At 45.7% G+C, this 27,019-nt stretch overlaps 2 protein-coding genes and 1 long non-coding RNA gene across 5 annotated transcripts in view; 1 reads left to right on the top strand and 2 right to left on the bottom strand.

Annotated features, from left to right (window-relative positions):
• The window catches only part of plpp1a (phospholipid phosphatase 1a), a 73,378-nt gene extending 70,117 nt beyond the window's left edge, over positions 1-3,261 (bottom strand). Inside the window, exons 1-2 of one of the 3 annotated variants that reach the window (XM_042332055.1) lie at positions 3,096-3,261; positions 1,110-1,230 (exon numbers count right to left, since the gene is read on the bottom strand). In XM_042332055.1, the coding sequence (XP_042187989.1) occupies positions 1,110-1,230; positions 3,096-3,146 (172 nt within the window). In that variant the 5' untranslated portion in view covers positions 3,147-3,261. 3 annotated transcript variants of the gene reach the window in all.
• The window catches only part of LOC103177821, a 27,266-nt gene continuing 1,429 nt past the window's right edge, over positions 1,183-27,019 (top strand). Inside the window, exon 1 of the long non-coding RNA XR_006085147.1 lies at positions 1,183-1,353. This is a non-coding gene — a long non-coding RNA (uncharacterized LOC103177821). The remainder of the gene's footprint in view (positions 1,354-27,019) is intronic.
• The window catches only part of slc38a9 (solute carrier family 38 member 9), a 21,640-nt gene continuing 13,336 nt past the window's right edge, over positions 18,716-27,019 (bottom strand). Inside the window, exons 12-15 of the mRNA XM_007892179.2 lie at positions 24,880-24,993; positions 22,793-22,941; positions 20,625-20,714; positions 18,716-19,606 (exon numbers count right to left, since the gene is read on the bottom strand). Of these exons, the coding sequence (XP_007890370.2) occupies positions 19,441-19,606; positions 20,625-20,714; positions 22,793-22,941; positions 24,880-24,993 (519 nt within the window). The 3' untranslated portion in view covers positions 18,716-19,440. The remainder of the gene's footprint in view (positions 19,607-20,624; positions 20,715-22,792; positions 22,942-24,879; positions 24,994-27,019) is intronic.

Below are 27,019 nucleotides of genomic sequence, written 5' to 3'. Positions count from 1 at the left end.
TTTCCCGTCGGGAATGAGGGTGGGAGGTGGGGGGAGGAGAAGAAAAGGGATGAACTGAAGAAGCGAAAATAACAAAACACAACAGAAACACAAGTGGATACAGTAAAAACCATCGAACCCCTGGTGATCAATCACAAATGCAATTAAAAATAAACTTTTTCCCACCATCCAACACCCCCCCACCCACCACCCACACACACAGCCCCTCCCTACACACACCCACACACACAGACACACACCCACACACACAGACACACACACACAGCCCCCACACAGACACACATACACAGCCCCTCACACACACACACAGACACAGCCTCCCCTCCCCACACACACACACAGACCCACACACACATAGACCCTCACACACACAGACCCACACACACACAGACCCACACACACACAGTCCCACACACACACACACAGACACAGCCCCCCCCACACACACACAGACACAGCCCCCCCCACACACACACAGACACACACAGACCCTCACACACACAGATACAGCCCCCCCTCCCCCCACACACACACAGACCCACACACACACAGACCCACACACAGACACAGCCCCCCCCACACACACACAGACCCACACACAGACACACCCCCCCCCACACACACAGACCCTCACACACACACAGACACAGCCCCCCCACACACACACAGACCCTCACACACACACACACAGCCCCCCCTCCCCACACACACACCCACACACAGACCCTCATACACACACAGCCCCCCTCCCCACACACACACCCACACACAGACCCTCACACACAGACCCTCACACACACACAGCCCCCCCACACACACACACACAGACACACACACACACACCCTCACACACACACAGACACAGCCCCCCCCCCCACACACACAGCCCCCCCCCCACACACACAGCCCCCCCCCACACACACAGCCCCCCCCTCCCCCACACACACAGCCCCCCCTCCCCACACACACACACACACACAGACACACAGACACACACACACACAGACCCCCTCACACACACGTGTGTGTGTGTGAACTTTGACAGAAGGAAATGGAAAGCGCTGCAGTGTACAAACGAACCCACAAGAGCCCGTGTCAGCGGCACTCACCCAGGACCAGGCACAGGACATCCAGACAGACGAAAGGCAGCCTCCGGCGGTCAAACATCCCCCCGAGCCTCGCGCCGAGCCCCCGGTCACTGAGCAGGAGGTGGGAATGGAGGGCGATGTCCTTTTATTTTGTGCAACAACAACAACAACAACAACAACAGGAGATTAAAGGCCGATTTCCCCCCCGGAGTGTGCGGTGGTCAGTCAGTCAGTCAGTGCTGTCAGAGCAGGAACTGCGGTAAAGGTACGACTCCACTCTCCTCAGGTCACTGGATCCGACTGTTTGCTCTTTACACTTTGTATCACTTCCCTGTGCAACACTGTGTCCCGGTGTGTGTGTCTGTCTGTCTGTGTCTGTCTGTCTGTGTGTGTGTCTGTCTCTGTGTGTCTCTGTCTGTCTGTGTGTGTGTGTCTGTGTGTGTGTGTGTGTGTCTGTCTGTGTGTGTGTCTGTCTGTGTGTGTGTCTGTCTGTCTGTCTGTGTGTGTGTCTGTCTGTCTGTGTGTCTGTCTGTGTGTGTGTGTCTGTCTGTGTGTCTGTCTGTGTGTGTGTCTGTCTGTCTGTGTGTCTGTCTGTGTGTGTGTGTGTGAGGAGAGGACTTAAAAGGACTCTTCACTCTCTAATATATATACACATGTATCTGATCTGCAAAGATATTAATGGCCGACTTGCTCTCTCCCTCTGTGTGTGTGTGTGTGTCTGTCTGTCTCCACCCACTGCTCACACAGTGTAACGAGGATTTTCCCAACTTCACTGAGCTCCACTCACACTGAGAGACTCTGACTGCAATGATCTCTTCAGCACCGACCCACCCACACTGATTGCAAACAACCTTTGGGGGGGGGGGGGGGGAGGAGAGAGAGAGAGACTGCAAAGCAGAGGAAGGTTGCAAAACTAACACCATCCCCTTTTTTTAAAAAAAATCTGTGCAGGAGGGAGGGAGGGAGGGAGGGAGGCAGAGAGGAGGGGATGGGGTGGGGGGGGGAGAGAGATGGGTGGAGGAGGGGAGACAGAGAGGAGGGGATGGGGTGGGGGGGGGGGGGAGATGGGTGGAGGAGGGGAGACAGAGAGGAGGGGATGGGGTGGGGGGGGGAGATGGGTGGAGGAGGGGAGACAGAGAGGAGGGGATGGGGTGGGGGGGGGGAGATGGGTGGAGGAGGGGAGACAGAGAGGAGGGGATGGGGTGGGGGGGGAGAGAGATGGGTGGAGGAGGGGAGACAGAGAGGAGGGGATGGGGTGGGGGGGGGAGAGAGATGGGTGGAGGAGGGGAGACAGAGAGGAGGGGATGGGGTGGGGGGGGGGAGATGGGTGGAGGAGGGGAGACAGAGAGGAGGGGATGGGGTGGGGGGGGAGAGAGATGGGTGGAGGAGGGGAGACAGAGAGGAGGGGATGGGGTGGGGGGGGGGAGAGAGATGGGTGGAGGAGGGGAGACAGAGAGGAGGGGATGGGGTGGGGGGGGAGAGAGATGGGTGGAGGAGGGGAGACAGAGAGGAGGGGAGGGAGGGAGGGATGAGCTGCTCAGCCTATCCCCATTTCCCAGGAAGAAAACGTAAGACGTTGCCACAGCGCCCTCCCCCCTCCCCTCAGCAAAACACGTCCAGAGAGAGAGAGGAGAGAGAGAGAGAGAGGATGGTTGATGTGACCCAGGAAATAAAGAGGGAAGAGAGTATTACAAGCGATGTGTGCGATGCAAAGGCGAAATACAGGCAACAGCTGGAAGCCACACAACCTCCTCCCCCTCCTCCTGCCCTCCCTCCCTCCCCTCCTCCTGCCCTCCCCCTCCTCCTGCCCTCCCTCTCCCTCCCCGCATTGCCCATCAGGTTTAAGAGACAAACTGAGCTGCACGTTGTTTGCACCATTAAAACACCGAAGTGCAACGTGCAAGTGCACAGCTTTAATCCATAACGATTTCCTTCCCAGGGATTAACGTTGGGGTTTTTTTTTTCCCCCCTCTCTCTCTCTGATCGGGTTCCCATCCCCGTGTTTACCTCTGTAGCTTTGCTGGTGGTAAACTGACGCTTCTGGGGAAACGTGTGCATGTGGAAAATGGGATTTTTTTCTCCCCCAAAAAAAACAATTCCAAGCCTTCGATTGCACACACTCGGTCGCTTCCAGTCCAGTCCAGTCCGGACCAATGACTTCTGTCTTCCACAGTTACCACGTTACAATGAGTCACGTTACAGTGAGTGTCAGCTTCCAAAAGCGCCCCTGGTGGTTCCTACTCGAACTGCAACACCACCCCCGTTGGACCCCTGAACCCTTCTGCAAGTTGAGATTTTTTTTTCACACAATTACAAGTCAGATTTGCACGATAATAATCCTTGCATTTGATCGTAGAGCTCCTGATCACATCGTTGCAAAGTCCTTCACAGGGTTTACTGTAGAATGAGGTGTCTGTCTTAAGTGTTTGTGGGCAAACGTGTCACCCATGTGGTGAATGATCAATCATCTCGGTGAATGTTGGCCAAGAAACGTCTACTGGCATCTTGCACGTCAGGAGGGATAATAATAATAATAATAATAATAATCCTTGCATTTGATATAGCGCTTTTCACGTCAGGAGGACGTCCCAAAGCGCTTCACAGAAGACACTGTAAAGTGAATTGACTGTATATTTTGTGGGCGAACGCGGCAGCCAATTGCGCACAGCAATGTCCCACAAACAGTCGTGGATTGAAAATGACCAATTTATTATTGTTTTTTGGTTTTTGGAGGGATTATTATTAGGCGTGTGGAGTAAGGAAACTTGCCCAAGGTTTCGCCCTCTGCCTGGAATTGAACTCAGGTCTCTCTCTTGCAAAGCGAGTGCTCAACCACTGAGCTACAGGACTCCGGGATGGCGTGTGGAGTAAGGAAACTTGCCTAAGATTTCCCCCTGCTTGGGAATCGAACCTCTCACTTGCGAGATGAATACTCTAATGTCTGATGCTTGACAATTAGTCAGAACAGCATTGATCTTGGAATTAATATAATAATAATACTTGCTTTTGATACAGTGCCTTATCACATCTTTGAGATGTCTTAAAGCACTTCGCAGAACACACTGCAAAGTGAATTGATTGTATAGGCGCAACGTGGCAGCCAATCGCACATTGCGTTGTCCCACAAACATTCTTAAGGATAAGAATTAAAATGGAGACAGAGAAATAGATTTGGGTGTCATCCACATACATGTGGAAATGGACACCGTGCCAACTGAGGATGTCAACAAAGGGGAACATATAGATGGTGAAAAGGGAGAGAATTGAGGATTTGCCTTAAGGTACTGGAGGGAAAAAAACACCAGACTTGACTCACACCCTATGCTGCAATTTTCAGCAGGTAATCTTACCACACCCTGTAATCTTTTCCCCTCAACTATAGGGTGGCCACTTTGTAAAAGAAAAAAAATGCAGATCAGGCTGAGGTCAGGGAACATTGCAGTATGTGCCTTTGGCTATTTCCCTCGAGATCCTATTTTTGAGCCCCCTTTTTCACCCACTTCAGCTATTTTTCTCGCACCTCACACCCTTTGACAAAACCTCATTCACTCTTGCCTTCATAATCAATTGTGTTCAGTCTGATGTACCCCACACCCTTTTGCCAATATTATGCTTCAGTCATTCTTGCCCGCATCCCCATCTTGCTCAGTATTCCTTCCACCCCGAGCCTGTGACTCTCTCTCCTCTTTCCTTAATGCCAAAATGTATTCCTCTTAAAAAATGTATGGAAAGATTTCAACTCGCACAAAAGTCCCAACAATCCTCCACTGAAAAAGGAAAACATCAAGATTACATCTACCGAAAACAATTCAAGCAGTCCACATTGGAGATGATCTAATATCTACAAATATTAAGATGTCAAGGACACATACTTCATGTCTGAATTTGATTGCCAGTTGAATACCTCCTAGGGTTGGGTGTTCCTTTGTGATTGTCAACATCAACAATGTGATTTTCAGATTGGTCTATTCTTACTTATGCAAGTTCATTTATTTAACTTAAATACTTAAGCAGAACCCAAGTGTAACGTCACTGAAGTTAGCAGCATCCATCATGGCAGTGTCCAATGCAAAGCTCTTCATGAAACAACTGAAAGGGTGCCTGAAAGGATGGTGGAAGCCGATTCGAAAACAACTTTTAAGAGAAAAGTGGATAATTATTTGAGGACAAGTTTGCAGGGCTATGGGGAGAGCGCGGGGGAGTGGGATCGATTTGGATAGCTCTTTTCAAAGTGCTGGCACAAACCTCGATGGGCCGAATGGCTTCCTTCTGTGCTGTATAATTCTATGATTCTGTAATGAACAACAGACACATTCAAACTTAATTTCATTCACTTTCCTACGCATTTTATGACTTGGTATCAGTTAAGAGCTGGGCAGCCCCAATCATGGTCTCCAGCAAAACAAAACAAGCTTATTCTTGCTCCACCCACGTGAATGATTGATGCTTCAGCTACGAGTTGGAGCACAGAGTTCTCACCATAAACAAAAGTAATTACAGCTGCATTCTAATGAAAGGTGTGCCTTGGAAGTTAAACTTCTTATTCTGAGATGCTGATTGACCTGCTGAGGATTTTTAGTATGTTTTTAATGTTTGCTTCCCTTGCCCTGTCTGACCCACTGTCAGCAGGGGAGTTTTTAAGCTAATCTGTCCTGCTCTCTGGAATTCCTTCCCAGAGACTCTCTGACTCACAGCTTCCCTCTCCACTTTCAAAGCCCACCTGAAGACTCAACTCTGTGACCGTACATTGGTTCATCTTTCCCCTCCTCGGCTCCCATAGCTCCTCCCGCTAGCCAGCCAGTAGTGCAAAGCTACACAAATGTGGAGTCCTACAGCTCAGTGGTGAGAGCACTCGCCTTGCAAGCGAGACACCTGGGTTCAATTCCAGGCAGGGCGAAACCTTGGGCAAGTTTCCTTACTCCACACGCCTAATAATACGGGAGCGGAGGCAGGAGACCGAGGGGCAGAGCTGAGGCCGAGCTGCGTGTATAAAGCACAGCCAGGTGAGGAGCCACTCAGACGGGAGCGGAGGCAGGAGAGCGAGGTAGGTGAGGGGAGGGGAGGGGCCGCCATTCACAAAGTGACGTCGGCGTGACGTCACAGTTAAAAATAACCAGCAACAACAACAACGGCCTGGCCCCTACCACTGCCATCCCGGCCATGGCCTGGGAGGCTGAACCTGAGGGCTGATGCCGTCCCGCTGATCGCTCGCTCCCGGTCTCTGCGTGCGCGTTTTGGCTGCTGCCCCGACCCGAGCCTCCCTCTCCCTCTCCACTCTAATTATCTCTCCTCCCACCCCCCTCTATGTCTGTCCTCCCACCCCCCTCTATCCGCTCTCCCCCTCTATCCTTCTCTCCCACCGCCCTCCCCGCCTTCTCTCTCTCCTCGACCCCGTCACCACTTCCCTCTGCTCCAGCCTGGGCATCCTCCGCTGGGCCAATCGTGGCTCCTGGCACTGGCTGTCCCAGAGCAGAAACCCCACATGTCCCATCACTCACTCCCTCCGCTCAAACTGCCTCCTTAAGGTAAACCCAACTTCCCCCTCATACGTACCCTCCCAAACTCTCCACTCACACCACTCTCCACAATCATCTCTCCTGTACAACCCAAAATCCTCTCCGCACCACTCTCCCCTCCCTCCCGCCCTCCAGCAAACCCATCCGCATTTCCCTCCAAAATGTCCATTTCCTCTTAAATAAAGACCTCACCATCCACAACCTCATCCTGGACGAGCACCTTGACATTCTTGGGCTCACCGAAACCTGGCTCTCCCCCAATGACCCTGTCCCCCTAGTAGAAGCCTCCAGACCACACCTTCCACCACACCCCCCATCCAAACCAACGTGGCGGCAGGGTGGCTTTCATTTCCAAAGCCTCCTTTGGTCTTACCCCCTACTTCTCTGGCTGCTTCCCCTCCTTGGAGCACCTCACCCTCTTCCACCCCTCTCTCCCATTGAAAATCCTCCTTGTCTACCCCCCCCCCAAGCCCCCCGGCTCCTCCCACACAGACATCTCTACTCTCCTCTCTTCCCTGTCCCTCTGCTCCGAGCGCCTACACATAATGGGCCATAATGAGATTTCAACCTCCACCTAAACTCCCCTTGCACTACTTCTGCTGACTTCACTGCCCTCCTCTCCTCCCTAAACCTCACCTACCCACAACCGTGGTCATCCCCGTGGCCTCGTTATCACCCACAGCCTTGACCTCAGCATTGTGGACAAGGCTATCTCGGACCACTTCCTTATCTCCTTCTCATCTCACATCCCTCTCTCCTCCACCAAGCCCTCAACCATCCTCTACCGCTTTGGAAAAGGCTACCCCCGAGACCCTCAAAAAGGCCCTAACATCATCAAACATCCTATCCCTCTGGCCTTCCACCCATGGATATCCTGAAACAGCCGTCCAGCCGTTTATGATCGCCTCTCCTCCACCTTCACCTCCCTCGTCCCCCTGAAATCCAGGACCATCTCCAAACCCACCCGATCCCCCTGGTACAACAACCATCTCCGCCGCCTAAAAACCCAAACCCGGCTACTCGAGTGCAGATGGCGGAAAACTGACCTGACAGTCCACCGCCAACTGTGGCTCGAGCATCTCCACAGCTACCGCCGTTCTTTGACACGTGCAAAGACGGCCTTCTACTTCAACATCATCTTGGAGGCTAAACACAACCCTAAAATCTTTTCATCTAAAATTCACAACATCGGCCAGGCAGCCTCATCCACCTGCCTCTTGTCACCCACCACCACCCCCTCTCTGCCCCCCTCCCCATCATCAGCTCCTACCATCAACCCCATCCTACATTCCTTTTTCTCTATCTCTCTCTCCTCCCTCTCACCCACCATCACCTCCATGAAACCCACCACCTGCTGCCTCGAACGCCTCCCCACCAACTTGCTGGTCAACCAGCTCCCCCTCCTCTGCCCACTACTGGCTGACATCATCAACCAGTCCCTCTCCTCCGGATCAGTCCCTGCCTCCCTCAAAACTGCTGTCATTATCCCCCTCCTCAAAAAACCTTCCCTAGATCCCTCAAACCCCAGCCACTACCGCCCCATTTCTAACTTGCCCTTCCTCACAAAAGTCCTAGAACATGTTGTTGCCAATCAACTTCGCACACACCTCTCCTCCCACTCCTTCTTCGAACCCCTCCAATCCAGTTTCCGCCCTGCCCACAGTACAGAGATTGCATCTGTGAAAGTCACAGACGACATCCTCTATCTGTGATCAGGGCTCCCTCTGCCTCGTCCTCCTGGACCTCTTCGCGGTGTTCGACACAGTCGATCACGCCATCCTCCTCCACTGCCTTTTCTCCGTCATCCACCTCTGTGGGACCTCACTCGTCTGGTTCAAGTCCTACCTCACAAACCGCCAGCAGTACATCTGCACAAACGGCTTCTCCTCCCGCTCTCACCCGGTTAACTGCGGGGTACCCCAAGATCCATCCTTGGCCCCCTCCTCTTTCTGATCTACATGCTCCCTCGTGGGGATGTCATCCACAGACATGGGGTACACTTCCACATGTATGCGGATGACGCCCAACTCTATTTTTCCACCTCTCTTTGCGACACCCAATCCCTTGATGTTCTGTCAGCCTGCCTATCAGACCTCAGGAGCTGGATGAGCACAAATTTCCTTCAGCTGAACATTGACAAGACGGAAGCCATACTCTTTGGCTCTCGTCAACATCTAAAATCTCACAGCTCTCACCTCCTCCACCTACCCGACCTCCCCCTAAAACTCTCCAAACCCGTACGCAACCTAGGCGTCAGGATCGACCCTCAATTATCCTTCCTCCCCCACATCAGGACCCTCACCAGCACCGCCTTCTTCCACCTCTGACGCATCGCCCATATCCGACAATACCTCTCTCCGAAAGCCTCTGAAACCCTGGTCCATGCCTTTGTCACCTCTCGGCTGGACTACTCTAACGCCCTCCTCGCCGGACTCCCATCCATTACCATCCATAAAACCCAGATCATCAAAACTCTGCCGCCCGCATTCTCACCCGCACCAAACTCCGCTCCCTGATCACCCCAGTCCTTGCCAGACTGCAATGGCTGCCCATCGACTTCAAGATCCTCACCCTTGTGTTCAAATTCCTCCACTCCTCTGCACCCCCCTACCTCTCTGACCTCCTCTCTCCTCAAAACAGTTGCCTTCGTTTCTCCGGGTCTGGCCTCCTCCGCTCCACCCTCGGTGGCATGCCTTCAGCCACTACGCCCCGAGGCTCTGGAATTCCCTTCCTCACTCCCTTCGCCTCGCCCCCTCTCTTCCTATTTTCAGATCCCTGCTGAAGACCTTTCTTTTCGACAGTGCCTTTGGTCACCTTCCTCCCCCCACCCACCCTGGCTCAGCCTCGGGATCCATTACTGTGAAGTGCTCTGAGACACGTGGAGGGCGCTATATAAATCCAAGTTGTTGTTGTTAATAATCCCTCCAAAATAAAAAAACGATAATAAATTGGTCATTTTCAATTCACGACTGTTTGTGGGACACTGCTGTGTGCAATTGGCTCCTGTGTTTCGCCCACAAATATACAGTCAATTCACTTTACAGTATATTCTGTGAAGCGCTTTGAGAGGTCTAGAAGACTTGAAAAGTACTATATCAAATGCAAGGATTATTATTATTAAATATATACTGTAATGTAATGCTAGATCAGCTTTGTTGAAAATATGTTCTACAAATAATAATATTCCCTTGTGCCTCATCACATCTTTGAGACGTCTCAAAGTGCTTCACAGAATATACTGTAAACTGAATTGACTGTAGATTTTGTGGGAGAAGCGTGCAGTCAATTGCACACAGCAGTGTCCCACAAACAGTCATGGATTGAGTGACCAAATTATTATTATTTTGAAGGGATTATTACCCACAGAATAGCAATTCACCAATCGACTAACAACTGGATTCCTACAGAGTAAAACAGAGGCGTGTGGAGTAAGGAAACTTGCCCAACATTTCTGTGAAACGCTTTGAGACGTTTCAAGGACGTGATAAGACGCTATATCAAATGCAAGGATTATTTTGATTATCAAGACTCTTACCAGCTCTACATGACCAGCCAACTGCTTAATAGTTTCTTGAACCTTTGACAGAAGAGATTGTATATTCTCAAGATTCCTGTGGGGGAGACAAAAGTCAAATGATCCATTAAATCCCGTCAGTTATACCCTCTGCCTTTAAACAGAACTCATAATGTGGCATTATATATGATATATATCATTTTTGTGGTAATATATAAGAGGGCAACATAGCGCGGCAACCTATAAGATGTGAATGATATTCATTCATGGATACCTGTAGCTCAGTGGTTGAAGCACTTGCCTCTCAAGCGAGAGACCTGGGTTCGATTCCTGGCAGGACGAAACCTTGGGCAAGTTTCCTTATTCCACATGCCTGATAATAATTCAAGAAAAAAACAATAATAAATTGGTCACTTCAATCCACGACTGTTTGTGGGATACTGCTGTGTACAATTGGCTGCCGCATTTCACCCACAAATATACAGTCAATTCATTTTACAGTATATTCAGTGAGACGTCTAGAAGACGTGAAAAGCACTATATCAAATGCAAGGATTAATATTATTATTATATTGTTAGGACTAGCTCACCTTCAGCTATTCTGCAGACACTCATCATTGAGGAAAGCTTCTACTTTGAATGATTACAAGGATAGAGATTCATCATGTGATGTTGACACAACCAAAAATGCCATAACAGATGTTCACTTGTATTTAGCCACCTCAGGGGCCAACAACAACAACTTGGATTTATAAAGTGCCCTTCATGCCGGATGGCATCTCAGAGCGCTTCACAGTAACGGATCCCAACATGCGATAGGTTCCTCAATGCATTCCGTAAAACAACTGATTCGAAGCTACCTGCACATTTTCATCCAATATTATTTGTCTTCTGCAATGAAACACAAGTTTCTTCTGCATTGAAATGGTCCAAGTCAGCCAAACATTTAACATTCAGGATCCATTCACCAAGTCTCTGAAGGTATAATACTATTACAGTAATATGTAAAAACAACAAGTATGGAAGAATGTTCATTACTTGCTGTACATATGGTCTTACGAGGGAATGAGATGGCTCTTTGGTGAATATGTCAATTGATGGGTGTAATAAGAACCCTTGCATTTGATATAGCATTTTATTACGTCTCAATGCTTCACGGAACAAACTGTAAAGTGAATTGACTGTATACTTTGTGGGGGAAACGCGGCAGCCAACTGCGCACAGCAGTGTCCCACAAACAGTCGAGGATTGAGTGACCAATTTATTATTATTTTTTGAAGGAATTATTACCCCCAGAGAAGCGATCTGCCAATCAACTAAAAAACAGGTTCCTACTTACTACTCAGTAAACAGGTGTGTGGAGTAAGGAAATTTACACAATGTTTCTCCCTGCCGGGAATTCAACTCTCGCTTGCGAGAAGAGTGCTCTAACCATTGAGATGCAGGACTCCACTGTAGGAGATGTGTTTTGTAGTACAGGGCTTTGCTGTCACTCAATGTCTCCTTCGGGTTTTTGCTGCTGCTTCCCCTCAAGCTGAAGACGTCGTTCATAGTAAGAGGCATTACATAGAATGGAAAGATCAGATGGCCTAGAAAAAGGTGTGGACTGGGCTGTCTCGTTCACTCATTCTTGTTAAGTCTCAGAAACAGAATTCTCAAAATGAAAAGTACTTATGTAACACCCTAATTTAGGGCAGTCACCGAGAAACTAACGTACCAGAATTTTACTTTGAGAAGGGGCGGGCGGGGCAGAGGGATCGGCCCCAAAGAAAAGGAAATAGGGGACGGAATTTAAAAAAGCAGTCATAAAATGCCATTACATACCTTCTAGTAACTGTATATATAATAAAAAAAATCCTCGTCCTCACTTTCAAGGCCCTCCATGGCCTTGCCCCCTCCTGCATCTCTGACCTGTTGCCCCCTATCAGCCTGAAATGCTGTACACTGTCCAGCACCTTGGGACGTCCTCCTGACGTGAAAGGCCCTATACAAATGTAATCTTGTTGTTGTTAATAATATATATTTATAGTAACTGGATCAAGCATCATGGTCAAAAGCCTTGAACGTGTCCGTACCATGAACTGGGAATAGCAGGTGGTCTAGTTGTAAATCTCAGTTATTTATTTTCCGTAGATAGATAAATGTCACCGAATGGCAACAGCTTATTTCACTGCCAAGTGGATGATTAATCACATTTCAACGGCTTTTGGAACATTGAAACGATTTTGTTATTTTGTAAGAATGCTCCGAACTGACATCACAATAAGATTTTGCTCAAATTAACTGAAACACTAAATGTCGAGGCTGTTTGTGCTTTAAGGATAGAGTTACATGTAAATTATAGATGGGAGAATAAAGACCGTAATTTATTCTTGCAGTTCGGTGATGTCCATCAATCACTAAAACTTTACTCTCATGGCTGTCATCACATGAATCCCTGGAGTGAATTGCATCCTCATTACTCATACGCAACATCCCAGAACTCTGCATCCATGCTTGCCCATTTGTTGGATTTTTTTTAAAAAACAATAACAAAATTGCATTTGTAAAGTACCTTTCACGTCGGGAGGACGTCCCAAGGCGCTGAACAGTCAGGAATTAGGACCCGAGCGTGGGCGGCGCAGGGTTGAGCTGAGGGAGGGCGGAGGGGGTAGGATGGCGGCTGAAGGCACGGTCAAAAAGGAAGGTCTTGAGTCGTGCCTTGAAGGAGGCAAGAGAGGGAGCAAGGAGAAGGGATTGTGGATGGAGTTCCAAAGAGTGGGGGCAGAGAGGCTGAAAGCCCGGCTGCTGAGATAGGGCAGGTTGGGCGGGAGACCTGGAGCAGGCTGGAGCCTGCTGAGCGGAGGGAGAGGACAGGCTGATAGGGATTCAGCAGATCAGAGATGTAGGAAGGGTGAGGCCATGGAAAACCTTGAAAGTGAGGAGATGATTTTGGATTCTATCCTCTGGGGGATGGGGAGCCAGTGGAGCCGGGTGAGGGTGGGGATGATGGGGTCACGGAGTCTGGTGCGGGAGAGGACACGAGCTGCAGAGTTCTGGATGATCTGCAGCTTGTGGAGGGAAGAGTTGGGGAGGCCGACAAGGAGGGAGTTTCCGTAGTCGAGCCTTGAAGTGACAAATGTGTGTATGAGGGTTTCAGCGGCCTGAGGGGTGAGGCAGTGGTGGAGTCGGGCAATGTTGCGGAGGTGGGGGAAATCAGAGCGGGTCATGGCACGGATATGGGGAGAAAGGACAGTTGAGGGTCGAACAAGATGCCCAGGTTCCTGACTGGTTTGGTGAGGTGGAGTGTGCAACCGTGGATGTTGATGTTGCCGGTGCCTGAGATGCTGAGGCTCTGGCGTGAGCCAATCAGGAGGGCCTCGGACTTGCTGACATTCAGCTGTGGAAAGTTGGCTCTCATCCCGGACATGATGTCAGACAGACAGTCTGTCAGGATATCAGTTGTCCTGGAATCGAGGCTGGAGGCAGAGAGAAAGAGTTTGGTGTCATCCACGTAAAGAATGAATAATGCTCACTGTTGATGCCTCACTACATAAGTAGAAATGCAAAATTAGTTTTTGCAGTGGTAGAAAAGTAACAGTTCTTCTGAAATGCCAGTAAATGCAGTCAAACTAGTTTTTGATATCCCAGAAGCAGAATACAAAGCTTACTGAAAGTTTCAGTGGTGTAAAATAATTGAACACAACATGCTATCTGCAATCCAGGAACAAGATCCCCAAAGCAAATTCCAAACTCACCTCAATCATTAAATGTTGTGCAGTTTGGAAATGCACTTTTCATGTCTTCTAGACGTCTCAAAGCGCCTCACAGAATATACTGTAAAGTGATTTGATTATATTTGCAGGCAAAAAGCAGCAGCCAATTGCACACAGCAGTGTCCCACAAACAGTCATGGATTGAAGTGACTAATTTATTATTTTTTCTCTTGAGGGATTATTATAAGGAAACTTGCCCAAGATTTTGTCCTGCCGGGAATTGAACCCAGGTTTCTTGCTTGCGGGGCGAGTGTTCTAACCACTGAGCTGTAGGACTCCATATTTTGGAGTTTTGCCAATTTTTGAGCATCTCCCAACAAAATAAGATGATATTGGTATATTGCACATCAACGTGCAAATCTCACTGATTTAGGGGTTTGGTTTCACTGTTCCTTTAATTTCACTCAGTGATGGTGGTTTTCTTTAACTATTGATAATTCTTGGTCAAGGTCTCAAAGCGCTTCACAGAAATTGCCAGACACCGAGCAGGGAGGGTAGGTACTTTCTACTCGGTTAGAAAATAAAGAGTCAAGATTAACGTTTTCAGTCAAACTATACATTTAATACTTTGAGGTAATCGAGTGTTGCAAGTGTAGACATCAGGATGCATCTTTAAAAACAGAAAAAAGGAGATTTGTTTTTAAGTCAGACCATCAAGCTTCATCAATGAACATGTAATATTTATTAAATAACCCAAGTACATTTATAACATTCGAATGAATGTTATATGAATGGTTAGAATGAATAAATCACTTTAGAATACTGGAGCAGAAGGAAAGCCAAATATAAATTGAAAAAAAGCAGACGGATGGATGAAGGAGAGGAAACTTGTGCAAAATATGGTTGAAATACACAGTATTTGAGTTGAAAAACGCATCAGGCCACTGCTCCATTGTCTTAGTGCAGTGGTATCCAACTTTTTAGGGTCGACCAACCAAATAAAAACTCTTCATTCATGGCCAGGCCATGGGTACCTACTGAATTGGCATAGACTTGCCTGGACTAGGGCAGGTGTTTGATGGGCCATTTCTTGACGCCACAAGAAGTCGATCGGGATCAACGAGTCTTTAATGGATAATTATAGCACTCTAAATTATGCTGACTGGAAAAGTCGAGAGTCTGGGCAGAGTTTCAGCATATCTCAGTCCAGGCAGCGGCTCCTGGGAGTGGGGGTAATGCTACAATGAAAACATTCTGAATTATAGTTAACCATTAAATGGCCTGGGATCCAGCTTATTTGAGCAAACAACAACCAGGAAAGTAATTTCTCCATTCACGCGAATCCAACAAACTCCTCCCCCACCATCCCCAACCCTCATCAATAAAAGTCAAGAGAAAACTTCTCTTCCAAATGTAGCCACACACAAGCTGGTCTCTGGTCAAGTTTTTTTTTTGTCCCCTTTGCAATGGCTATTTGGAGTCCCTCAGATACTCTTCTTTCACCTACAATGCAGAAGGTTTTCTAAACCCCATTCCTTATACAGCACAATAAGTTGCAGATCTGCTGCTTCTTTGACAGATAATGAATTGCCATTTTAAAATTTTCTACTACTACAAAGTCAAGGTTTCTGAGCACCAGGTAAAACTTCCACCAGGTAAAGCTCCGTACAGGAGCCTTTTTGGGGCCTTCGGGAGATCGGAGAATGAAGCCAGGTGTGGGGGCGACTAGACCAATGGTAACATTGCTGAGGAAGTATGTGTTAAGTATTAAGGAGTGTGAGCAAGAGACAAAAGCTGCAAAATTGAATATAAAAAATTGTTTACCTATTTACTCTGAAATTGTTAACGGTAAAATATGTTAAGGAGAAAAATAACTAAAAACAAATCAAAGGCAAAGGGAAAACCTCGTAAATGTAACTATATATTTGTATAAATAATCCTAAATGTTAAGTGGAGTAGACACTATAAAGGGGTAATGGCAACACAGTTAATGTGTCAAAGCTGCAGTATGTGGGAATTTGTGGATAGTAAGTCTGGTCACATCCTTGAGAAGTGTACGTGTCTTGAGTCACTCCTGCTCAGGGTTTTTGATCTGGAGTCATGTTAGAGACACTCAGACACATAAGGGAGGAGGAAGAATATTTGGATAGTTTACTTCAAAACATAGCCACACCACATAGAGAGGTTCAGGAAGAGGAGTGTGAGATTGATAGCCAGCAGGGTAGTATTTACTTAGTCGAGCCAGAGAAGGAGGCACTGGTCCTGTCCAACAGGTACAATGTACTTGCTGCATTGGATGAGGGGAAGGAGGCCTGAATGCAAACCAAAGCACCATAGAGCAGAAGGCAGTGCAAGCGGGGAAGGAGCAGGATAGAAACATTGTAGTTATAGAGGATGAAGTAATTAAGGGGATCGAGGGTATCGTGATCACGAGTCCAGGCGGATGTGTTGTCTTCCCGGTGCCAGGGTAAGGGATACTTCAAAGCAGCTGGGAAGGAACTTGGAAAGGGAGGGGAAAGAACCAGTTGCCGTTATCCATGCAGAAACTAACGACATAGGAAAGAGCAAGGAGGCCCTGCTAAGGGAGTATCAAGAGCAAGGGGTTAAATTAAAAAACAGGACCTCGAAGGTGGTAATCTCTGGATTACTACCCAAGCCACGTGCAAATTGGCCTAGAGATAAACAGATCAGGGAAGTGAATATGTGGCTGAAACAGTGGTGTGTGAGGGAGGGGTTCCATTTCATGGGACACCAGCACCAGTGCTGGGACAGGAATGAGTTTGTACTGTTGGGATGGCTGCACCTGAACAGGAAATGCTTAATAAAGTGAATATAAATAAAAAAATGGTAATGGAGAAAATAATGAGACTTAAGATAGACAAATCTCCAGGACCTGATAGTTTCCACCCCTGGGTGTTAAAGGAAATACGAGAGAAAATTACAGATGCATTCATCATAATTTTCAAAGCTCACTAGATTCGGGAATTGTACCCTTATATTGGGAAATTGCGAATGTCACCTTTTTTTTAAGAAGGGAGGGAGAAACCAGGAAACTACAGACCTATCAGCTTAACGCCAGTTGTAGGGAAAATACTGGAATTCATCATCAGGGACAGAGTGACTGAACATTTGAACAGGTATGAGCTCGTCAAAGAAAGTCAGCATGGGTTTGTAAAGGGTAGGTTGTGTCTGACTACTCTAGTTGAATTTTTTGAGGTTACCAAAATGGTAGATAAGGGAGTGCCTTTGGATGTCGTTTATATGGACTTTCAGAAGGCGTTTGATAAGGTTCCACACGAAAGAATTTTAGTGAAAATGGAAGCGCATGGAGTCAGAGGTAACCTTGTGACATGGTTCGGTAATTGGTTGGGAGGCAGGAAATAAAATAGGGACAAAGGGAACGTTCTCTGATTGGCGGGACGTGACAAGTGGTGTCCCCCAGCGGTCTGTACTGGGATATATATGTAAATAAATGACTTTGGTGAAGGAATGTCAAGTTTTATATCCAAGTTTGCATTAAGCTAGCAGGCTCAGTAAGTTGTGTAAATGGGAGTAAGAAGTTACAAATGGCTTAGACAGATTAAGTGAGTGGGCACAGCTGAGGCAGATCGAGTTCAATGTAGGGAAGGGTGAGATCATTCACTATGGACCAAAAAAAAGCAGAATATTTTCTTAATGGAGAGAAATTAAGAACTTTGGAGGGGCAAAGAGATGTGGGTTTCCATAACCACAAATCACTAAAAACTTGTTCCCGGGTGCAAAAAGTAATCAAAAAGGCAAATAGAATGTTGACCTATATCTTGAGAGGCCTGGAATACAAAGGGGAAGAAATGATGCTTCAGTTGTGTAGAGCGTTAGTTAGACCCTATCTGGAGACTGCGTTCAGGTTTGGGCACCACACCTCAGGAAAGATATATTGGCCCTGGAGGGGATGCAGGGCAGGTTCAATAGAAAGTTACCAGGCCTAACAGGGTTAAGTTATGAGGAAAGGCTGCGTAAACTTGGATTGTATTTCCTTGACAATAGAAGGTGGAGCGGTGATTTGATTGAGGTATTTAAGATACGGGGACTTGATAGGGGGATATAGAAAAGCTATTTCCTCTGGTGGGGGAATCCAAAACAAGGGGGAATAGTCTTAAAATTAGAACCAGGCCATTTAAGAGTTAAATCAGGAAGCATTTTTTCACTCAAAGGGTGATAGAAATCTGGAATTCTCTCCCCCAAAAGACCGTGGACACTGGATCCATCCACACCTTCAAGAGTGAGGTTGACAGATTTTTGGTAGGTCAGGGTATAAAGGGATATGGGGAGAAAGCGCAAAATTGGAATTGAAAGGATTAGCTGAGGTACAGATCAGCCACGATCTATTTAATGGCGGAACAGGCTCAAAGTGCTGAATGGCCTCCTCCTGTTTCTGTGTTCCTCCTGATTTGGTGTACCACTTAAAAGTACAAAACTGCCAAATGAGGAATGGTACATCTATTTATGCAGAAGTTCAGTGTAAACATTTTAAGGGCCAACATGACACTTTACCTAGTTTGTTCCAAATCTTGCGACTCATTCTTTATCAAGTTTACATAGTACGACAATAAATAGAATCTCCTTTAAAATACATATTGTCATTAATGAAACCTGCATGCTTACTGTTTAATGCCTATCAAAAACTTTCCAAATATGGAGAAAGTTCAGTTGAAGCACAATGTAAGAATACATTTCTCTTGAGATTTGCTTATATTGTAATCTTTAAAACTGCCTTGCAAGCACCACCTTGAAACTGATACCATGTTCTACCACTTACTGAAAAGCAAAATACTTCCTCACCAGTTTCCAGAATCAGTTATGCTGACACATTCAGGCCAGAAGGTGAAAAAGGAGACTTGGGTAACATATTGAAGACAGGTATTGCTGGCATCCTTTTAATCCTACGTAGGGCCATACAATCACAAGGCTAATTTAAAACAGTGCACTAACATGTTGTCACAAGTCATTCCAGCCAAGCAGATCATAAAGTGCATTCCACCCTGTACTATGCAGTTCAACTCCTATACACAGAACCAAATCAATAACTGCTTCAGCAGATCAAATGCTTTTTACCTCCCTTCCCTTTTTCTCAGCCCCACCCACCCCCATCCAATCAGCATGTGCCACGTATGGGTTTTAAGTGTACGTACATTTAAAAAAAAGCTTGCAAACAAAACATTGGTATCCATTTTCCATTGAACACAACAAGCATACACAATGCAACATACTAGCTTTTTTGTTGGGTATTAATTGATTATTTTGTCTCGTTTAATAAAACAAATGGATTTAAAGGATGACCCGTGACCCACCCTTGACTAAGTTAGACAATTTCAGCAATTACAGTAATTAGTGCAAATAAAATTAGTTGTCACAATATTGCATTTCACAGTTAGGAGAATTTCAGATTAAAGCATCTATAAAATTTGAGAATCACCACAAGTCTTGATTAAAAAAAAGTGAGTACCTCATTTGAGTTTCAGGTGGTTGCAGTAACAATGCAGTTCAATTGTTTACTTGAACTCATCTGTAATCCGGTTAAAGTACAAATTTTAAATAGTTTATTATTGTCCAGTCAATACAATTGCAGACTTATCTTTAGTCTGGTCTCACATAAAGAACTGTGTGATGAAATTAGCCAAACCCAATACCATGATGAGACTATGGAAAGCAATTGACGACCACTTCAGCTGTCTTTGGCGTTTGAGTGATATCATGTGAACAAGGGAAGGGTAAACGAATACAAAGGCAAGGCCACAGGTTGCTCCCGAATATCTGTGTTGGAAGAAAACACAAAAGATAAAAACATTTAAATAAAAACACAGAATTTCTGCTTGCATACCTAAATGCAGAGTACAGAGGAGTAATAGTAAAGGCTCTGAGTTTGCCATCAGCACCCTGGGACGTCCTCCCGATGTGAAAGATACTGTACAAATGTAATGTGCTGTTGTCGTTATGAGACAGGAATTTGTCTTTAAAAAATATTGATACGTGGAGATTGGGGGACACATTATTGGAACAATACCAACTGCATCAGCCCCAATCATTCCACCTCAAAAAATTACACATCTTGAAATTCTGAATGGGGAACACAAGCTGAAGTCATAATATCTCGGATTCAAAATACAATCTCGTCGAGTAACTAAGTCAGAGATAGTAGGAATTGCACGCGACAACAAACAATCATATAGCACCCTTCACACACGACAGAGACTGGGAGGCTTAACAGTGGCAGAGCTTGTCAGCAAGAGAGGAACGATGACCTTAAACAAGATTGAAGAGCAAGATCTTCAGGCGTGATCTGAAGACAGACAAGGAAGGGACGAGGGCGAGAGACTGAGGCAGAGTTCCAGATTCTCGGGGCATATAGTAAAGACAATTCTATACCAAAACAACTTCAATTCAATTTTTCAAATCAGGCATTATTGCAGTCAAACACATTACAGACTACAGCAGTTACCCCAGATTTTCCTACTGTAACTAATATTTTTCATATCCTGGAGACACAACACCCCAACGTTAAGCATATGAGCTTTGAGAAATCAGTTTCAATTTAGAGTTGCGATAATCCTGCCCATTATAGTATAAAATGCCAGGAGATTTAGTGAAAGGATCCTCAGCTAAACTGTCCTCCAAAGGCAAATCATCACAATTTCAAGAATCCCATTGGGAACAAACACATTTAAAATCATCTTAAAGAGCTCTCCAGATCACTTTGAAATGACAATTGAACAGTCTTGCATAACAGCTCAAAAAATAGTTTGATTAAAATATTAAATGGATCCATAAATACCTTATAAGGCCACCGATATTGGGATAAAACCTTGCAACAAGGACTCCAGTACATATAATCAGAAGGTTTAGGATGAAGACGTGCAGAAAACTGTAAAGAGAATTGGACAGGGTGATGAAGGTGCTATTGCGGTGGCGAAAGTAATAAATTTGACCTTAACTGGTCCTTGGAGCTTCATTGGAGTTGTCCGTTTACTAAAACAGTAATTAGACGAAACCCAATCTCAGTTATTCTGGAATAACCAATCCCACACAATGCATATCCTGATGGCATACTGTGAAGCAGACAAATTAGTGCTACTTAAACCCAAGTAGTTGAACCTACTTAAACTCAAGCACTTAAACCCAACCAAGTTGAGCAACTACATTAAGCATAGAGAAGCCATTCTCCTCACACAGAGAAGGTAGCACCCAATTGTTACTCTCTTGATGAAAACCAGCAGGAATATTCCCATCTGGAAGTTAATTTGAGAGACACGAACATCAATTGCAACAAAGTCCACAATTCCCCCTCCACCCACCATGAGCTCCCGTCCAAACGTGAGGCTAATCCCTATAATTCTTCTGAACGAGAGGAGAGTGTTTACAACAGTCTGTGAACAGATGCTTGTACAACATTAATGTTTGGCTGCTAAAATGTAAGTGTAACAGGAAAACCCTAGATATCTGACTCAAGAGGGAAGATCTTTAAAATTATGAAATCTCCACTGGTCAGTGAGACAATGACCAGGGGGGCATCAATTCAAAATAAGTAGCAAAATTGGAGATTAGGAGGTTGTTTTTATTTGTTTAAGAGTTGTTAGGATGTGAAATGCTCTGCTAAGTGTAGTGGTCAAGACAGAACTCTTTAGCCTTCAAGAGGAAACCAGCCAGATATTATAAAGGGAGTAATTTACAGGGTTATAGAGAAAAGGCAGGTGAAGAGGACCGAATGAATTGTTTAAAAAAGCCAGCACAGACACAATGGGCTGAACGGCCTTCTGTTCTGTAAATTTCAGTCATCTGTGGTCCTGTCAGTGAATTGCAAGAGTAAAAAGCAGAAGATTGCTAATGTACCAGGTTTGAGATCAATGATATGGTAATGGAACAATGATAAAAGGATCCAGGACCAAACAAAAATGCACTTGAATTTCAATGATTGTCACAATTAACAACAACAACAAGATTCCATTTATAGAGCGCCTTTCACGTCGGGAGGACGTCCCAAGGCACTGTACAGTTGGGTCAGGACCCGAGCAGGGGGAAATGGTCAGGGTGGAGGGAGGGAAGGGAGGGGGCAGAGAGTCGAGAGGGGAGCTGAAGGCACGGTCAAAGAGAAAGGTCTTGAGATCGGCCTTGAAGGATGAAAGGGAGGAAGCGGCGAAGGCACTGGGGGATAGAGTTCCAGAGCCTAGGGACTGAGATGCTGAAGGCCCGGCCAACCGATGGTAGGGCGGTTAGGGCGGGGGATGTGGAGCAGACCGGAGCCAGAGGAACGGAGGGTATGGGCAGGTAAGTAGGGGGATAGTAGGTTGGAGAGGTAGGAGGGAGCAAGGCCGTGAATGGCCTTGTAGGTGAGGATGAGGATCTTGAATTCAATCCTCTGGGGGATGGCAAGCCAGTGGAGGCGAGCGAGGGTGGGAGTGATGTGGTTGCGAAGCCTGGTGCGGGACAGTACACGAGCTGCAGAGTTCTGAATGACCTGCAGCTTGTGGAGGGAGGTGCGGGAAGGCCGGCGAGGAGAGAGTTCCCATAGTCCAGCCTTGAGGTGATAAAGACGTGGACCAGAGTTTCAGCAACGTGAGGGGTGAGGTAGTGCCGTAGTCTGGCGATGTTTCGGAGGTGATGGAAGGCGGTGCCAGTTGTGGCGCGGATATGAGGAAGAAAGGACAGCTCAGGGTCGAACAGAAATAACCATTTCACAAGTACAAACGTACATGTTGGATAAAACGAGTTCACAGCAAGAACTTGCATTTTACTGCAGACTGTTACTTTGCTTCATTGTTCCATAAAAGTGGAGCAATTTGGCGAAGAAAACGGATAAAACATTGCAGAACTAGACAAAAAGCAAATGGCAACTTTGAGAGACCATCCTAAACAAACAGGAATCGGAAGTGGCCGTAGACATATAAACAAAGTTGGGATAGGATAAATTGGCAAAAAGAAAAAAGCAACCAATTCAATTCACACCTGGGATATACTTTTCCAAACAACTGTACCAACAGCTGAACTCGAACCAGGTAGCCCAGAAGCGGGTAAACAGTTGTCATCTGAAACAACAGGAAGACTCTGGCAATAAATGCCATGACATCATTGCTGGGCAAGTTGTCCAGAAAATTCTGTGAGAAAAGAAAACAAACCGTTACAGAAATAAAACAGAAAAACCTGAAGCGACACTATAGTAAAACAGCACAAGGTTTTCAATTACTGAATGTAATTATATCATGACATGCCAAAAAAGTTAATATAAAAGAAACTCTAAAAATATACAATGAAAACAGATCAGCTTCAAGCTGGTTGACGGCCAATTTTCCACTTCAGGTGTGTGGCTACAATGACTATGTACATGCCAAGGCACCAGTTACACTTTTCCTTGCAGCAAGTGCCTCAGTTGTGGGCTGCCAAAAACTTATTATATTTGCCGTATATTTAGAATATTTTTTAAACAATTGATCTCCTAAGAATAGGTAGGCAGGAAAAAAACATTAGACTTGCTTCTTTAACTGCACTACTTGAGTCGTGAGAGTTGTAATAATAATAATACTTGCATTAGAGTGGGGAGGGAAAATATGACGAAGTGAGAGTTGTTTCACCCACAAAATAGTCAATTCACTTTACAGTAAATTCTGTGAAGCGTTTTGAGATATCTCATCGATGTAATAAGGCGCTAAATTAAATGCAAGGATTATTAATATTATTACTGAGATTCTCAGTTACAACGTGAAGTGATTTGAGATGTTCTCTTGAGCTAAAAAGGCGCTATATAAATGCAAGTTGTATTCTATTCTAGCAAGAGAAAAATTACAATGATAAATATTAAAGGAGAACAACCAGGAGAGTGGGGTGGCTCGTATAAAGAAAAAAAATTCAGTATAGACTTGTTGGGCTAATTTCTGAATCATAACATGCAATGATTCTACGTAAATAGTTTCAATCAAGCTACTGGAAAGGGAGAACGTAGAGAAATGGACATCAACCCATCAGAATCAAGGGAAAAGACCACCTTGTGCTGAACGTGCTATGTCCCATTTAGTTTATAGCACTGCCTGAAGAGGCAATGAAGTTACCGCCATTTCCCTCTGGTGGCACTTCATCCCTCCATTGAAGAAGACACTAGCCAGCAAAGCACGTTTAAAAATTCTTACATTTGGATTTGGTCTCTCTTTTCACATCATTGAGATGTTTCAAAGCGCCTCACAAAATTAACTGCAAAGTCAATTAAATCTGAAAGCCGACAACTTCTGCCTAGCAATAGGCTTATATCAAAACATTCGCATTGGGAAGAAGTCTCAAGGCATTTCAGAATCAACTTGGAGCCTGAGCTAGGGTTGGGGAGAGAAAGGGGTCAGAAAGCTCACCCGGAAAAGAAAGGCTTGAAGACTGGTTTTGAAAATGGGGAGAAAGTGACGGAAAGAGGGAGCTGAAATTCCACAGAGTGGGGCGTGCCAGTGAACTCAGTTAACAGCAAATTCCCCCTTGGGGGAAAGCCACGTCCTGCCCTTCCCAAGTGCTTACCACAATGGGTGGTTACATTTGTTATAGCAGTGTAAATGGCTCCCTGCAGTGTAAAAAGAACCTCAGGACCACATGGACACCTCCAAAGAAACTGCCGCATAATATCAATTTGCAAAAGTTCATCTCTGATGAGATTGTTGGTGTGGGTATAAATTAAGACATCACTCAATGAATTACAAACCACAGAGAGGATTAGGGCTGACAAATCTTTACACATACTGCCAGCATTCTCTTCCCAACTTCTGCATGGAGACTTTGAGCGTGTAGTTAAAATTGAAAATTGACATCATTAAGTGCCATGAACCACTTCAAAAGCAGTCGCACTTCAGCATAACATTTATACTGAAGTCATGGTCCATAGTGGTTTTAAGTTAAGTCCAAGTCTCAGCAATTTGATTCTATAAACCCATGAACAACAACGTGCATTTATATAGCGCCCTTTACGCAGATAGCGTCACGGAGTACTTCCCTGCGCAATCCCTTTCCATAGAGAATATGGCAACCAAAAAAGCATTTAATGAAGATAGTTCAGGTTTACTTACTGGCTCAATACATTCTTTGGAAAGTTCTGGTGAGGGAAATGCTGCAAATACCATTATTCCCACATACAGATAAGTGACCGCCACTAGGAGGTAAGCAATGGAGAGGTCCCGGACCTGAAATAAAAATGTTTTGGTGGTTTATTAAATGGACAATATAATAATTTTTGTTTTGCATTTGATACAGTGCCTTATCATGTCATTGAGATCTTTCAAAGCGCTTCACAGAATATATTGTAAAGTGGACTGACTGTGTATTTTGTTGACGAAACACGGCAGCCGTTGGTGCACAGCAGCCTCGTGCAGTCGTGGATTGAGTGACCACATTTTTTTGTATACCAAGATAATTTATTGTAGGGCCTTGAGCAACTAGTGTGTTTTCTTTTTAAAAAAAATCACAATATTCATGCCAGGAAGCTGACTCTAATTGCACAATTTGAAACCTACATGGATTCTGTCTGAACGTCTCTTCAAATCCTCTGAACACAGAAGTGTTTCTCTCCCCTACCCAACCTACTGTTTTCACTCTTTTCCTACTATTCGGCTGCCTTCATAGGTGCTGGGAACCCTCTGATAGAGACCCAACGCAATTATTCATATAACCCTGGCTCTCACCCCAACCAAGCTCATCCTCCAGAAGAGGGCTTTGCAGGACAGTGTTATACATTATAATCATCAGTAACATTACAAAACCACCTTTCACAGTCAGATCCTAAGATCTGTGACAGATGTTAACCACAGCTGAAAGGGAAGACTTATGAAGTCTACATGAATTCTGACAATACCTCTTCCCAAAAGCCGCTAAAACCCTGGTCCATGCCTTTGTCACCTCTCGGCTGGACTACTCTAACACCCTCCTCGCCGGTCTCCCATCCACTACCATCCATAAAATCCAAATCATTCAAAACTCTGCCGCCCGCATTCTCACCCGCACCAAACGCCTTCAGCCACTATGCCCCGAGGCTCTGGAACTTCCTTTCTCACTCCCTTCGTCTCACTCCCTCCCTTCCCATTTTCAGGTTTCTGCTGAAGACTTTTCTTTTCGACCGCGCCTTTGGTCACCTTTCCAGACCCCCACCCCGATCCCAGGATCCATTACTGTAAAGCGCTCTGAGACGCCGTCCGGCGTGGAGGGTGCTGTACAAATCCAAGTTATTGTTGTTGCTGACGAAGTTCTGACGAAGGGTCGTGGACCCGAAACGTTGACTCACTTTCCTTTCTCCATAGACGCTGCCTGACCTGCTGAGTTTTCCCAGCTCTCTCTTATGAAGTCTAGTTGGCCAAGAATTACACAAAATGAGAGCAGTTTCCTATTCAGTTTCCTTGCAGTTCATGAAAACCTTTGATCAAAGACCCACTCGTCAATTAGAGCTGCAACCGGGGGAATCAAATTGGTTAAAAGTTGGCTTTTTCCCTTATGAAGAATTACTCAGACAATGTATCATAAAAAAATCCTTCAAGGTCATGGTATCTTATTAATACATATTTATCAGTGAATTAAATCCAGATGAGGTAGAGCACCTAGTCAAAAAAACAATCTTGCAGTTAAGTTCAAGTGTTAATTTAATGACATTTATTATGATCTTTTATCCGTTCCCCAATTGCTCAGGAAGCCTGGAGTTAAAAATCAGTTGTGCTGCGAAGGTGTCCAACAAGAAGACGCTCGCTCAATTCAGTCTGCTGAGACAGCAGATTCAACACAAGGAAGAGGGAAAGTACACAATGGTTTCAGTGTTCCTGGACTAGGAAATGCTGGCGTTCTTTCCACATCAATATCCGGTAACAGCTAGTTCCCCGCTACCCCCTCACTCAAGAACATGCACAATGAACAATGATTGTTTTTATTGCATTATATCAATTTAAAGTTTTGCATTTTTGGTGCAGTTATGAAGAACAGATTGCTATTAAAGTCAATAATAAAAGCAATGCCCGCAGTGACTGGTCTCCCTTTCCAAGTCCTGCCGATGAGCCAGGCTGGTCGTGCTACCATCAGCAGTCCTTGGAATACTATGGACCCACCTGGTTCAGAAACTAGACAACTGTTTCACCCACAAAATATACAGTCAATTCACTTTACAGTATAATCTGTGACGCGCTTTGAGATAGCATAAGCCGCTCTATCAAATTCAAGGATTTTTATTAT

This window comes from Callorhinchus milii, unplaced genomic scaffold (assembly GCF_018977255.1).
Source record: "Callorhinchus milii isolate IMCB2004 unplaced genomic scaffold, IMCB_Cmil_1.0 Scaffold1, whole genome shotgun sequence".
In the NCBI taxonomy this organism is placed as follows: Eukaryota; Metazoa; Chordata; class Chondrichthyes; order Chimaeriformes; family Callorhinchidae; genus Callorhinchus; species Callorhinchus milii.
This window is presented reverse-complemented; position numbering and strand designations above follow the sequence as displayed.